At 64.0% G+C, this 15854-nt stretch overlaps 2 protein-coding genes across 2 annotated transcripts; one reads left to right on the top strand and one right to left on the bottom strand.

Annotated features, from left to right (window-relative positions):
• The first annotated feature begins 766 nt into the window (after positions 1 to 766).
• On the top strand, positions 767 to 4246 carry PLD3 (phospholipase D family member 3). Its single transcript, XM_075725444.1, has 11 exons — positions 767 to 908; positions 1681 to 1731; positions 1889 to 2055; positions 2146 to 2329; positions 2457 to 2577; positions 2658 to 2785; positions 2981 to 3181; positions 3269 to 3408; positions 3477 to 3642; positions 3718 to 3817; positions 3926 to 4246. Exons 1-11 carry the CDS (start codon positions 882 to 884, stop codon positions 4150 to 4152), a joined length of 1512 nt encoding a protein of 503 aa, XP_075581559.1. The 5' UTR covers positions 767 to 881; the 3' UTR covers positions 4153 to 4246.
• Positions 4247 to 7014: 2768 nt separating this feature from the next.
• HIPK4 (homeodomain interacting protein kinase 4) lies at positions 7015 to 11613 on the bottom strand. The gene is given in 5 exon segments (XM_075725388.1): positions 7015 to 7183; positions 7185 to 7779; positions 7782 to 8072; positions 10837 to 11083; positions 11194 to 11613. Coding segments are annotated over 5 exon segments (1722 nt in total).
• Positions 11614 to 15854: the final 4241 nt, after the last annotated feature.

The raw sequence follows: 15854 nt of genomic DNA on the forward strand, positions 1-15854 counted from the left end.
ACCCTAAACCCGGCCCTAAATATGTCCTTGGCTATTTAACTGGGCTCTAAACGTGTCCCTGGCCCTAAACCCGGCCCTAAGCCTGGTCCTGGCCTTAAACCTAGTCCTAAACTCGTCCCTGGCCCTGAACCTGGCCCTAAATATATCCCAGGCCCTAAACCCGGCCCTAAATACATCCCTGGCCCTAAACCCGGCCCTAAGCTGAGCCCTGGTCCATAAACCTGGCCCTAAGCCGAGCCCTGACCCTAAACCCGGCCCTAAATATGTCCCAGGCACTAAACCTGGCCCTAAGCTGAGCCCTGACCCTAAACCCGGCCCTAAATATGTCCCTGGCCCTCAACAACCCCTAAACGTCACCCAGACCCTGTCCCTGGCACTAAACCAGTCCCTAAACAGCGTCTTAACCCCGAAACGCCGCCCTGACCCCCCCAAATTCAGTTGAGCCGGAGGGGGGGTGACCCTAAACCGAGCTTAACCCCCCCCAAACCCTAAACCCCCCCAACCCCAAAACAGGGCAGGGGTTGGGGGGGGGGGGCTGCTCCTGGGGCCGAGCACCCCCTTTTTGTGGGGTCCCCGAGGCACAAGGGAGGGGTCCCAGTGTGTGTGTGGGGTGCCTGCACCCCAAAACCAGGCTGCCCCACCCTATCCCCAAGGGGGGAGGACCAAGCACTTCCCCTCCCCGCCCCAAGCGGGTTGGGGCACGTGAGCACCCTGATCCCGTGAGTCAGCTGGGAAAGCCTCAGCCCCACCCTTTTTTTTTTTTTTTGGGGGGGGGGGAACTCACCCCTTACGCGTACCCCGAAAATCCCAGCTGCGGGGGTCTCGCCGGGCTGGGCGTGTCGGGACAAATCCGGTTTGTTCTCTTCCAGCGTCACGCCGGGATGAAGCTCGACGGCATCTACAAGCAGGTATGGTGCTGGCGGCACCCCGAAACCCCAACCTGGGGGTCACGGAGCTCCCTGCCCCGTCCTGGCACCCTACAACCCCAAAGGGGGGCACCCCATAGCTCTGTGGCCCATCCTGGCACCCTAAAATCCCAAACTGGGGTGCTCCGTAGGCCCCTGCCCCATCCTGGCACGCTAAAATCCCAAACTGGGGTGCTCCCTCGGCCCCTGCCCTACCCTACAACCCCAAAGGGGGGCACCCCATAGCTCTGTGGCCCATCCTGGCACCCTAAAATCCCAAACTGGGGTGCACCCTCGGCCCCTGCCCTACCCTACAACCCCAAAGTGGGGCACCCCATAGCTCTGTGGCCCATCCTGGCACCCTAAAATCCCAAACTGGGGTGCTCCCTAGGCCCCTGCCCCATCCTGGCACCCTAAAATCCCAAACTGGGGTGCTCCCTAGGCCCCTGTCCCATCCTGGCACCCTAAAATCCCAAACTGGGGTGCTTCGTAGGCCCCTGCCCCATCCTGGCACCCTAAAATCCCAAACTGGGGTGCTCCCTAGGCCCCTACCCTGCCCCAGCACCCTACAACCCCAAAAGTGGGGTGCCCCATGTCCCCCCTTTCCACCCAGCCCCTGCACCCCATGGCGACCCCCGGCAATACGGCTGTCGGGGTTTGCTTTTCCCTGGGGACCCCGGGCATTTTGGGGTGGGTTTTCCCCCCCAAACAAGCCCCCACCCAGATTTGGGGTCTGTGTCCTTCCCCCCCCCCAATTCTCTGCCCCCCATCACAGCTGGACCCCCTGGAGGACCGTGGGGTGCAGCCCACCCGCTTCCCGCCGAAGGTAACTCCCCCGCTCTATGGGGCCCGGCTTTGGTGCCGGCTGGATCCGGCGCCATCCCTTGCCGGATCCCACTGGTGTTGGGGGGGCGGCTTTAAACCCCAGAAATTAATTAATTATTCCTTAATTTCGGCACGCCGACGCTCCCTCTCCATCCCAGTGCTCCCGCGGCATGTTGCTCTCCGCCGTCCTCACCCTCTTCGTCCTCATCTTCCTCCTCTTCTTCAATCTCCGCCTGAGCTCTGCCCTCCGCGGTGATGCCGGCGGCGGTACCGGCGGCGATGCCGGATCCTGCGGTGATGCCGGATCCTGCGGCAATGAGTGCCGGTAAGATGAGCTTATGGGGGGGACTCTTCCCTGAGACCCTGGGCATCCTGGTGCTACAATCTCACCGGCGCCGCCGAATTTCCACCGTAGGATCGTCCTGGTGGAGAGCATCCCGGAGGGAATGACCTTCGGTGATGGTTCCGTGCCGAATCCATCCACCTTCTCCACGTGGATGAACTTTTTGGGCACCGTCACCCACAGCCTGGACATCGCCTCCTTCTACTGGACCATGACCAACGAGGACACGCAGACGCACGAACCCTCCGCCGCCCAGGTCCGCACCGCTGGCATGCGCGGCGCGGCTCCGATGCCGGCGCTTGAACCCGGCGCCCAATGCCGTTTTCTTGCTTTCCTGTAATTTTTAATCATTTCGGGGTTTTTTTGGCCTCAAACGGTTTCAGGGTGAACAAATCCTGGAGGAACTTCTCCGATTATCCCAGCGCGGCGTCACCGTCCGAATTGCCGTCAGCCACCCGTCGGCGAAATCGCCCCTGAACGATCTCCAAGCGCTGGAGCGGAGCGGTGAGTGACGGCAAAAACCTAAAATCGGGGGTTTTGGGGGGGGCTTTTGAGTGGGAGACGCCCAACTGGTGGTTGCGCAGGTGCCGCGGTGCGTGCTGTCGATATGCCGCGCCTCACGGGCGGTGTGCTGCACACCAAGTTTTGGCTCGTTGATGGCACCCACCTCTACGTTGGGAGCGCCAACATGGACTGGAGGTCTTTGACCCAGGTGAGCAACGCAGCGGCACCCTCGTATCACCGGATGGTGCCGAACCGGTGCCGAATGGCACCGGGGCTATCCCAAAACCGGCCCCCCAGCCCCATTGAGGGACGCTCGGTCCCATAAGATGGGATTTAGGGCGTTGGAGAGGGATGACGGCACCGTGCCGGTGATGCGCTGGTGGCACCGTGCCGCTCACCGCAGGTGAAGGAGCTCGGCGCCGCCGTCTACAACTGCAGCTGCTTGGCCAAAGATTTAGGCAAAATTTTTGAAGCTTATTGGGCTCTCGGTGTTCCCGGTGCTTCCATCCCGGTACCATGGCCAGCAAGTTATTCCACCGCCTTTAACATGGAGACGCCGTTGGAGTTGAAGCTCAACGGCACCGATGCCGCCGTCTACTTCTCGGTACGTCCCCGATCCACCGTGGTTGGGTTTCCTGGTACCGAGGATTGGCTGTGCCAGTGCTTGATCCGTCTCCGATGATTCCGGCAGAGCTCCCCACCGGCTCTCTGTGCCTCTGGTCGGACCCAGGATCTTGACGCCCTCCTCAACATCATCGACACCGCCGAGGACTTCGTGGACATCGCGGTGATGAGCTACCTACCCACCACCGAATTCTCCCACCCCGAAAGGTGCGTGTGGTCCTGTGCCAACCCCCACTTGCCGGCACCGGTAATGCCTAACCGCTTTCCCTCCCCAGATTTTGGCCGGCAATCGATAACCAGCTACGGAAAGCCGTCTTTGAACGCCGGGTCAAGGTTCGGTTGTTGGCGGGTTGTTGGCGGCACAGCCGCGTGACCATGTTCCCCTTCCTCAAATCCCTCGCCGCCGTCGCCGATAATCAGACCCGCTACAGCGTGGAGGTGGTGGGTATCACGGCACGACCGCGGCGTGCCGGCGGGCGATGTTTCGCTGGGTGACGGTCTCCTCGCTCTCTGCAGCGGCTCTTCATGGTGCCGGCGAGCGCGGCGCAAGCCCAGATCCCCTACGCCCGGGTGAACCATAACAAGTACATGGTGACGGAGAAGGCGGCGTATATCGGTGAGCACGGTGCGAGCGGCGGTGCTGCCATGCAAGTCGCCGCCGGCTGCTGGTGGCGGTGGCTTGGGGGTGGGTTTTTAGGGTGTCCTCCCCCAAATCTCCTTGCAGGGACATCCAACTGGTCCGGCGACTACTTCACGCAGACGGCGGGATCGGCGCTGGTGGTGAACCAGATGGTGAGTCGAACTGGTGCCGGCACAGCCGCCGGCACCGCCGCTGGCATCAGCACCATCCGGGAGCAGCTGCAGAAGGTTTTTGAGCGGGATTGGAGCTCCCAGTACAGCGCTGACATCGGCGATGCCGAGCGCTGGGAGAGCCTCTGTGGCTTCCGGTAGGTGCCAGGGAATCACCGCCGGTGAAGCGGATGTGCTGAATCTGGCCGCCCTGCTCCAATTTGGGGGGGAAAAAAATACTACAAAGTATTTTTGTTCTGAACTTTGCGTCGCTGCTGTTGAGGTGGGGGGCCGTCCTCCGCGCCGGGGGATTTTGCCGAATACCATGCCGGCACTGGTAGGGAAGCCGGGACGCCCCTCGAGTCTCGGTGGTGCCAAACCCATCCCGGCAAAGAATCAGATGAAACGCTCAGCAGTTGGCAAACAGTTTCTTGGGGGAATCGCTGCGAGAACCAGTGCCGGCAACACCTGGCACGGCACATCCGGTGCATCCCTGGCTGGGTTCTCTACCAGCACGGAGCCGGGTTTGCCGGTCGGGGTGGTGGTGAGGAAGAGGAAGGTCTTTGGTGAGCTCTCAGCTGCCAGGGTGTTTGCCGGCGTTGACGCGACGGCTCAGTGGTGCTGGGTGTCGCCGACTCCGTGCTGGGAGGAGCTTTGCCGGGTGCAGCGGCAGGGGGATCCCGGCCCGGCACCCGGAGCCCATCCACGGGGACAGGGATGGGGATGGGACGTGGGGTCTTGGGGTTGCGCCGCATCACCGGAGCGCTCTGCAAGGCGGGGAAGGAGCATGGGGAGGGGGTGAGCGGCACCCATGGGTGGGTGCCCCCACCCCTCGGTGGGGACCTGGGGCGCGCAGGGACCCTGAGCACCCAGGGACCCCCAAGCACCCATGGCATTGGGCACCAGGGGACATGGGGCAGCAGCGACCCCAAGCAGCCAGGGACCCAAAGCACCTGGGGGACCCCAAGCACCCAAGGGACCCCAAGCACCCAATGGATGCAAGCACCCAAGGGACCCCAAGCACCCAAGGGACGCAAGCACCCAAGGGACCTCAAGCACGCATGGCACCCCAAGCACCCAAGGGACGCAAGCACCCAAGGGACCCCAAGCACCCAAGGGACCCCAAGCACCCAAGGGACCCCAAGCACCCAAGGGATGTAAGCACCCAAGGGACCGCTAGCACCCATGGCACCCCAAGCACCCAAGGGACGCAAGCACCCACGGCACCCCAAGCACCCAAGGGACCTCAAGCACCCAAGGGACCTCAAGCACCCAAGGGATGCAAGCACCCAAGGGACCCCAAGCACCCAAGGGACCTCAAGCACCCAAGGGACCTCAAACACCCAAGGGATGCAAGCACCCAAGGGACCCCAAGCACACAAGGGACCCCAAGCACACAAGGGACCTCAAGCACCCAAGGGACGCAAGCACCCAAGGGACCCCAAGCACCCAAGGGACACAAGCACCCAAGGGACCTCAAGCACCCAAGGGACCTCAAGCACCCAAGGGATGCAAGCACCCAAGGGACCCCAAGCACCCAAGGGACCCCAAGCACCCAAGGACGCAAGCACCCAAGGGACCCCAAGCACCCAAGGGACACAAGCACCCAAGGGACCTCAAGCACCCAAGGGACCTCAAGCACCCAAGGGATGCAAGCACCCAAGGGACCCCAAGCACCCAAGGGACCCCAAGCACCCAAGGACGCAAGCACCCAAGGGACCCCAAGCACCCAAGGGACGCAAGCACCCAAGGGACCTCAAGCACCCAAGGGACCTCAAGCACCCAAGGGATGCAAGCACCCAAGGGACCCCAAGCACCCAAGGGACCCCAAGCACCCAAGGATGCAAGCACCCAAGGGACCCCAAGCACCCAAGGGACCTCAAGCACCCACGGCACCCCAAGCACCCATGGCACCCCAAGCACCCAAGGGACCTCAAGCACCCAAGGATGCAAGCACCCAAGGGACCCCAAGCACCCACGGCACCCCAAGCACCCACGGCACCCCAAGCACCCAAGGGACCTCAAGAACCCAAGGGACCTCAAGCACCCAAGGGACATCAAGCACCCACGGCACCCCAAGCACCCAAGGGACCCCAAGCACCCAGTGTCCCAGAGCACCCATGCCCAGGAGGCCCCGGTCCCCGCACAAGCCCCCTTGGCGTGGGGCAGGCCGTACCATCTCCTGGCAGGTTCTGCTCCACCATGCCACCGAAAGCCCACGCCGCCGTCGCGGTGGCCGCGCTGCTCCCCTCCGCCGGGAGATGCCGGCGTGATCGAGTTTCTGGCAGCGTGCTCCATCTTGGGACGCCGATGACGCTGGCGGTGCTGGGTGCCGTAGTGGGTGGGGATGGCAGCTTGGCAGACGTCCTGCTGGCTTTTGTCACCGGTGTCCCCACCTGGCTGAGCCCGTCCAGCTGGGCGAAGGCCTTCTGGGTGCTGCGCTGGCTGGTGGGGATGAAGGCACCTTCCTCTGTGCCAGGGAAGGTCTCAACCGCGCCGGCATACTTACGGGATGCCCTCGAGTCCTCTTGGCGGAGCTGGTAGTACCGGGGTGGCCTCCAAGGTGGACTCGGAAGAGGAGGCTGAGGGGAGACCTCATTGCGCTCTGCAACGCCCTGACAGGAGGGTGCGGTGAGGTGGGTGCTGGGCTCTTCTCCCAAGGAACCAGCAATGGGACAAGAGGAAATGGGCTCAAGCCGCACCAGGGGAGGTTTAGATTGGGTATTAGGAAAAATTTCTTCATGGAAAGAGTGGCCAAGCATTGGACCAGGCTGCCCAGAGAGGTGGGGGAGTCCCCAGCCCTGGAGGGGTTCAAAACCCGTGTGGACGTGGCACCTGGGGCCATGGTTTAGCGGGCACGGTGGTGTTGGGTTGACGGTTGGACTGATGATCTTAGAGCTCGTTTCCAGCCTTAGTGATTCCTCGTTTTCCTTTCATTAAAAAATAATCCAGCCACCAAGGCAGGAAACATGAAATTATGACTCCACCCTTAACTGGTTTAGTGGTGGCCTTGGTCATGTTGGGTTAATGGTTGGACTGGATGATCTTCAAGGTCTTTTCCAACCTCAACGATTTGATGAGTCTATGATTCAGCTGCCGCGAGGAGACGAAGGGGTGCTTGAGGGTGGCGCTGGCTGTGAGCCGCTCGTGCGAGTCCCGGGTGAGCATCTTCTTGACCACCTCCACCATCTTGACAGTACTCAGCCAGCGCCTCTTGGCCCGGATAAGACACCAGGCAGATGTTCACCGCCGCCAACGGATCCAGCAAGGAGAGGACATATTTCCTCCTCGCTGTTGGCTTTGCCATCTCCTCAAATGGTGCTTTGAGCTGCCAGGAACTGGGGGGATGTGGCACCCGTCGGAAGAAGGACCACGTCTTCCCGGCGGCACAGAGCGACTCACACCGTGGTAGCCCCAAAGTGGAGCGGATGTAGCGGACCTGGTCATACTCGTCGGTGGCCAACCTAAGTTGAAGCTCGGCCATCATGCAACCCAAAGACCGGACATCCACCTTCTCACAGAAGGGCAACCCTAACAAGGTCTCCGGTGCCCGGTAGAAGCGGGTTTGGATGTAGGGTTCCTTGACATGGCAGACCTCAGTGAGGATGCTGGTGGAGCCGAAGTTGATGAGCTTGACGCGGGAAGGATAGCGCATGTGGTCCACCAGCATGATGTTCTCTGGTTTGAGATTGGCGTGGATGATGGAGAGCTCCTTCGGCTTGACCAGCACCGCCAGCACCTGCGCCATGATGGTAGGGATGTGCCGGATGGGCAACGGCAAGAAGTTTGGAAGTCAAAGAGGTTTTGCCCCAGCAGCTCGAAGACCAGGTAGCTACAGGTACCGTCGCTGAAGGACTCGAGTAAACAGATGATGTGCGACTCCTCCGTGTCCACCTCCCACTAGGCCCGCAGCAGCCTCAGCTCATTCTTCACCATCTGGCCACGGTGGCCATTGTTCTTCAGGATCTTGATGGCCACCATCTCCCCTGTGCTCCTCCGCCAGCCCCAGGTCACCTCCCTGCAGGTCCCCTTCCCCACCATGGCCACCATGTCATAGCGCTTGGCGCCCACCACCGGCGCGCCTGTTGTGCATCAGCTCCTGGCCGGGGGCTTGGGAGCCACCACTCCGGCACCCAGCAGGGCCTTGGGACACCCAGGTGCCTCAGCTGGGCCCCCCAACGGCGCTGCAGGTTCCGGTGCCCCCCAAAACCCAGCCCTGATCCTCTGAAACCCAGCCCCAGCCCCCAAAAACCCATCCCGGGGTCCCACAAAACCCATCTCCAGCCCAACAGAACCCATCCCCAGCCCCCCAAAACCCAAGCCCTGATCCTCTGAAACCCAGCCCCCAGCCCCCAAAAAAACCCATCCCTGGTCCGCCAAAATCCATCCCCAGCCCCCAAAACCCATCCCTGGTCCCACAAAACCCATCTCCAGCCCCAACAGAACCCTTCCCAGCCCCCCAAAACCCATCCCTGGTCCCACAAAACCCATCTCCAGCCCAACAGAACCCATCCCAGCCCCCCAAAACCCATCCCAGGTCCCCCAAATCCATCCCCAGCCCCCCAAAACCCATCCCGGGTCCCACAAAACCCATCTCCAGCCCAACAGAACCCATCCCAGCCCCAGAAAACCCATTTCCAGCCCCCCCCCCCCAACCTATCGCAGGTCCCCCAAACCCTGTCACCAGTCCCCCAAAATCCATTTCCAGCCCCCCAAAATCCAGCCCTCGTCCCCCAAAACCCATCCCCAGTCCAACAGAACCTATCACAGCCACCAAAACCCATTTCTAGCTCCAGAAAAACCCATCCCTGGTTCCCCAAAATCCATCCCCAGCCCCCCCAAATCCATCCCTGGTCCCACAAAACCCCATCTCCAGCCCAACAGAACCCAGCCCAGCCTCCAAAAAAACCCTTTCCAGCCCCCCAAAACCCCCTTCCTTCCAGCCCCCCCAACCCATTTCCAGCCCCAGAAAACCCATCCCTAGCCCCCCAAAACCCATCCCTGGTCCCCCAGAATCCATCCCCAGCCCCCAAAAACCCATCCCTGGTCCCACAAAACCCATCTCCAGCCCAACAGAACCCATCCCAGCCCCCCCAAAACCCATGCTGGATCCCCCCCAAAATCCATCCCCAGCCCCCCCAAAACCCATCCCTGGTCCCCCAAAATCCATCTCCAGCCCAACAGAACCCATCCCAGCCCCCCAAAACCCATGCTGGATCCCCCAAAAATCCACCCCCCAGCCCCCCAAAACCCATTCCTGGTCCCCCCAAAATCCATCCCTGGTCCCACAAAACCCATCTCCAGCCCAACAGAACCCATCCCAGCCCCCCCAAAACCCATGCTGGATCCCCCAAAATCCACCCCCCAGCCTCCCAAAAACCCATTCCTGGTCCCCCAAAATCCATCCCCTGGTCCCACAAAAACCCATCTCCCAGCCCAACATAACCCATCCCAGCCCCCCCAAACCCCAGCCCCCAGCCACCCCAAAAACCCATCCCCAGCCCCACAAAGCCACTCCTCATCCCCCAAACCTGTCCCTGCCCCCCCCAAACCCATCCTCAGACCCCATAGACAGGCTCAGGGCTTTTTTTTTGGGGGGTTAACATTTTCTTCTGGCCTGGGGGGAGGGACGATGCTGCCACACCCCCTGCCTTGGTTAATATTAACACCTGGAAAATGGGAAAAAAAAGCATCAAACAGCCCCCAAAAAAGTGCTGGATTAGGAATTTTTGGGGGGAGTAAAGGGGTTAAAGAGGGTCTGGGGGAAGAAGTGATGGTCCGCCCCCCCCCCATCACCATTTCAGGGGGTCCACAAAGACCCCCCATGCTCGGGGCGGGGTTCCACCGCTTCGCTGCAGGGTTGGGGGCTCAGCGCCAGCTTAGGCAGCTGAAATTTAGGGGTCCCCTTCACCCCCTGAACCCCCCCAGATTGAAGCGTGGGCTGACTTCGGTCATCGCCGGCCACTGGTTGAATTCGGGATCCCCGGGGGAGAGCTCAACGTTGGGTAACCGCATCTTCCCCGCCTTGGGTTGGGTGATGGGGGGCTCCGGCGGGGACCCCCCGGGGGAAAAAGCCCACCCTGGGCACCCACCGCCGTCGCCGGGGCCTTGCCCTCCGCTTCCTCGTGGGGCTGGGGGGGCCACCACCCGGTTGTCTTCTCCTTTCTCCTTCGGCTTCACCAACACCAACACCCGCCTTCTTCACGCCACCCCATCCGCACCTTCCCTTCGCCTTCCAACCCGCTCCCAGCGAAACCTGCGCCAAATTTCGGCAATTTCACCCTAGGCTGGCGGCCCGGTGCCGTATCCTTCTTGGTGGTCTCCTCCGTCCCATCCAGCCCCGGTGGTGCCAACTCCAACGCCGGCACCTTCAACGCTGGCACGCCGGTGGCTTTCGGGATCTTCTGGCTTCCTCGATCCTCCGGCACGGTGAAAACCCACGGCGGGGACGGTGAACCGGGGGGTCAACGGTTGCGCCCCGCCATCACCCATCGCCCCTTTGGTTTTCAGCTTCGACTGGAGCGTGCCGGGAGACTCCGGCGTCTTCCTCCCACCGTGCCAATGCTCAAACTCTCGGCGCTTCCCCCACGCCTCATCATTTTGGGGCCCCCCCCGCTGCGGATATCGGGGCTGGAGCCCCCAAATTTTGGCAACTTCACCCCCCCCCGCCCAGCTCCAGCCCGGTGGGGAGTTTAGGCAGCGAAGGCACGCGCCGGCTGCCTGGCGCCGGCAGGGTGATGCCAACCCACGGGATCCGAAGTGGGGGGGGTTCCAGGGGACCCCCGGTTCCGCCGACCTCCCACTGTCCCCCCCCGACCCCTTGATTCCCAACCGCGGCAGCTTCACCCCCTGCGCCGGCATCCCGGGACCCCCCCTCCTCGCCGCCAGCACCCTTCTCCCCATCCTTGACGCCGAAAGGTGCCAGGGATACTTTGGGGACCTTCAGCTTGACCCCAGCACCGGCGGCACCAACCGTCCCCAAAGCCAGGTCTAAGGCCACCGCGGGACTGGTGACGGCGATGCCGGGTGGCGCTGGCGCGGCCGTGCCGTGGGACGCCGGGGGATAGCCGTTGCCGTCGCCGCCCATTTTGAGCTTGGCGAGGGACAACCCGAAACCGTGGCAGGGTGAATTTGGGGGCTTTGGGTTTGGCGCCGGTTGCCGGCACCCTCCCCGGTGAGCCGTGCCGGGGCAGCGATTTCCACCGCCGGCAGCTGTGCTGTGGGCTCCAGCTCCAGGCTGAGCTTTCGGAGCCCTTTGGCAAACCTGGCCGCCACGTCCGGCATCACCGTGGCATCCCCCTCATCCGGCGCCGCCGCGGCGCCGGCACCCCCGCTGGCAAAGCCAAATCCACGCCGACATGTGGCACGGCGATATCGATGGACGGCACCACCCGCCGGCGGGAAGGTCAAACCGAGACGGTGCTGCCCGGCAGCGACTCCAGCCGCCGCGCCGGCAGCTTCACACCTCCCCAGGCGGTTTTTCCCACCAGCGATGGCCGGCTCTGGTTTGGGCACGCCGAGCTCGGGGACCAGCTCCACAGCGGCACTGGGGATGGCAATGCCGATGGAGGGGACACGGATGCCGGCGAACCCTCCTCGTGTGCCGGTGTCCCCCCTCCTCATCCTCTACTGGGGCTGTGCCAAAATTCGGCAACTTGATTTTCGGCACCCGGGCTCTCCCCACCCTTCCGGCTGCTGCCGGGGGTTCCTTCCTCCCCACGCTTCATTTGGGATTGATTTATGGTTGTGCTGGGCTCTGGCATCACCGTCGGCAGCGGCAACGCCGGCATGGCCACCTCCAACCGTGGCAGCCGTAACGCCGGCTCCTTGGCTTGAGGGGCTGCCGGTGGTGCCGCGCCAGTGAGGCTCAGCCCCACGGTGACTTTGGGCGCTGCCACCCCCTCCACAGCCGGTAACCGGGCGCCGGTACCCACCGGCACCCTCGGCAGCAATGCCGGTAACCTCCGCTTTTCGCTGGCGGCTCTTCCATCACCGGTGTTTTGCCGGCTGCCGCTTCCTTCACACCGTTAACCGGGACGGCGTCGCACGCGGGCGCTTGGGCTCTGCCGCCGGCGGCACTGGGGTGGGTGCGGCTATCGGTTCGGGTTCGGCAGCGCTCCGGCTCTTCCCCAGTTTGGGAAGTTTGGGAAGGGCAAACTCCACGGCCACAGTGCCGGCGGGTGCCGCGCTCACCGTGCCGGGTGCCGGCGGTGGCTTCTTGGAGGGCGTCAGGATCGGGATGCTCTGGGGGTGGGGGGGAGATGGGACCTGGCACCCACCGCACCCAGGGTGCACCCGTAGGGACCCACCAAGCATCCGGCATCCCTCCCGGTGCACCCATAGGGCCCCCCCCAAACCCCCCCACATCCCCACCCTGCATCCCTAGGGGCCCCCCCCAAACCCCCCCACATCCCTGTCCTGCATCCATAGGGACCCCCCAAACCCCCCCACATCCCTGTTCTGCATCCATAGGGACCCCCCCAAACCCCCCACATCCCTCCCCCCGTGCACCCATAGGGCCCCCCCAAACTCCCCACATCCCTGTCCTGCATCCATAGGGCCCCCCCAAACTCCCCACATCCCTGTCCTGCATCCATAGGGCCCCCCCCAAACTCCCCACATCCCCCCCTGCATCCCTAGGGACCCCCCCCAAACCCCCCACATCCCTCCCCGTGCACCCATAGGGCCCCCCCAAACTCCCCCACATCCCTCCCCGTGCACCCATAGGGACCCCCCCAAACCCCCCACATCCCCTGCCCTGCATCCCTAGGGACCCCCCCAAACTCCCCACATCCCTGTCCTGCCTCCATAGGGCCCCCCCCAAACTCCCCACATCCCTCCCTGTGCACCCATAGGGCCCCCCCCAAACCCCCCCACATCCCTGTCCTGCACCCATAGGGGCCCCCCCCAAACCCCCCCACATCCCCACCCTGCATCCCTAGGGCCCCCCCCAAACTCCCCACATCCCCACCCTGCGTCCCTAGGGCCCCCCAAACCCCCCACATCCCCACCCTTCATCCATAGGGACCCCCCAAACTCCCCACATCCCTGCCCTGCACCCATAGGGACCCCCCAAACCCCCCACATCCCTGCCCTGCATCCATAGGGCCCCCCCCAAACTCCCCACATCCCTCCCCGTGCACCCATAGGGACCCCCCCAAACCCCCCACATCCCTCCCGGTGCACTCATAGGGACCCCCCCAAACTCCCCACATCCCTGCCCTGCATCCCTAGGGACCCCCCCAAACTCCCCCACATCCCTCCCCGTGCACCCATAGGGACCCCCCAAAACCCCCCCACATCCCTGTCCTGCATCCATAGGGACCCCCCAAACTCCCCACATCCCTCCCCGTGCACCCATAGGGACCCCCCAAACCCCCCACATCCCTGCCCTGCCTCCATAGGGCCCCCCCCAAAACTCCCCCACATCCCTCCCTGTGCACCCATAGGGCCCCCCCCAAACCCCCCACATCCCTGTCCTGCACCCATAGGGGCCCCCCCAAACCCCCCCACATCCCCACCCTGCATCCCTAGGACCCCCCCAAACTCCCCACATCCCCACCCTGCGTCCCTAGGGCCCCCCCAAACCCCCCCACATCCCCACCCCTTCATCCATAGGGACCCCCCCAAACTCCCCACACATCCCTGCCCTGCACCCCTAGGGACCCCCCAAAACCCCCCACATCCCTCCCCGTGCACCCATAGGGCCCCCCCAAACTCCCCACATCCCTCCCCGTGCACCCATAGGGACCCCCCAAACCCCCCACATCCCTGTCCTGCATCCATAGGGACCCCCCAAACTCCCCACATCCCTCCCCGTGCACCCATAGGGACCCCCCCAAACCCCCCACATCCCTGCCCTGCATCCCTAGGGACCCCCCAAACTCCCCACATCCCTGTCCTGCCTCCATAGGGACCCCCCCAAAACCCCCCCACATCCCTCCCTGTGCACCCATAGGGCCCCCCCCCAAACCCCCCCACATCCCCTGTCCTGCACCCATAGGGCCCCCCCCAAACCCCCCCACATCCCCACCCTGCATCCCTAGGGCCCCCCCAAACTCCCCACATCCCCACCCCTGCGTCCCTAGGGCCCCCCCAAACCCCCCACATCCCCACCCTTCATCCATAGGGACCCCCCCAAACTCCCCCACATCCCCACCCTGCATCCATAGGGGACCCCCCAAACTCCCCACATCCCTGTCCTGCATCCCTAGGGCCCCCCCAAACCCCCCCACATCCCTCCCGGTGCACTCATAGGGACCCCCCAAACTCCCCACATCCCCACCCTGCATCCATAGGGACCCCCCCAAACTCCCCACATCCCTGTCCTGCATCCCTAGGGACCCCCCAAACCCCCCACATCCCTCCCCGTGCACCCATAGGGCCCCCCCAAACCCCCCACATCCCTCCCCGTGCACCCCATAGGGCCCCCCCCAAACTCCCCCACATCCCTCCCCGTGCACCCATAGGGACCCCCCCCAAACCCCCCCACCATCCCTCCCCGTGCACCCATAGGGACCCCCCAAACTCCCCACATCCCTGTCCTGCATCCATAGGGCCCCCCCAAACTCCCCACATCCCCCCCCTGCATCCCTAGGGACCCCCCAAACCCCCCACATCCCTGCCCTGCATCCCTAGGGACCCCCCAAACTCCCCACATCCCTGTCCTGCCTCCATAGGGCCCCCCCAAACTCCCCACATCCCTCCCTGTGCACCCATAGGGCCCCCCCCAAACCCCCCACATCCCTGTCCTGCACCCATAGGGCCCCCCCAAACCCCCCCACATCCCCACCCTGCATCCCCTAGGGCCCCCCCCAAACTCCCCACATCCCCACCCTGCGTCCCCTAGGGGCCCCCCAAACCCCCCACATCCCCACCCTTCATCCATAGGGGACCCCCCCCAAACTCCCCACATCCCTGCCCTGCACCCATAGGGACCCCCCCCAAACCCCCCACATCCCTCCCGGTGAACTCATAGGGACCCCCCCAAACTCCCCACACATCCCTCCCCGTGCACCCATAGGGACCCCCCAAACCCCCCACATCCCTCCCGGTGCACTCATAGGGACCCCCCAAACTCCCCACATCCCTGCCCTGCATCCCTAGGGACCCCCCAAACTCCCCACATCCCTGTCCTGCCTCCATAGGGCCCCCCCAAACTCCCCACATCCCTCCCTGTGCACCCATAGGGCCCCCCCCCAAACCCCCCACATCCCTGTCCTGCACCCATAGGGCCCCCCCCAAACCCCCCACATCCCCCACCCCTGCATCCCTAGGACCCCCCCAAACTCCCCACATCCCCCACCCTGCGTCCCTAGGGCCCCCCCCAAACCCCCCCACATCCCCACCCTTCATCCATAGGGACCCCCCAAACTCCCCACAATCCCTGCCCTGCACCCCTAGGGACCCCCCAAACCCCCCCACATCCCTCCCCGTGCACCCATAGGGCCCCCCCAAACTCCCCACATCCCCTCCCCGTGCACCCATAGGGACCCCCCCAAACCCCCCCACATCCCTGTCCTGCATCCATAGGGACCACCCCAAACTCCCCACATCCCTCCCCGTGCACCCATAGGGACCCCCCCAAACCCCCCACATCCCTGCCCTGCATCCCTAGGGACCCCCCCAAACTCCCCACATCCCTGTCCTGCCTCCATAGGGCCCCCCCAAACCCCCCACATCCCTCCCTGTGCACCCATAGGGCCCCCCCCCAAACCCCCCACACATCCCTGTCCTGCACCCATAGGGCCCCCCCCAAACCCCCCACATCCCTCCCGGTGCACTCATAGGGACCCCCCAAACTCCCCACATCCCCACCCTGCATCCATAGGGGACCCCCCAAACTCCCCCACATCCCCACCCTG

Source organism: Pelecanus crispus, chromosome 30 (assembly GCF_030463565.1).
Source record: "Pelecanus crispus isolate bPelCri1 chromosome 30, bPelCri1.pri, whole genome shotgun sequence".
Classification (NCBI taxonomy): domain Eukaryota; kingdom Metazoa; phylum Chordata; class Aves; order Pelecaniformes; family Pelecanidae; genus Pelecanus; species Pelecanus crispus.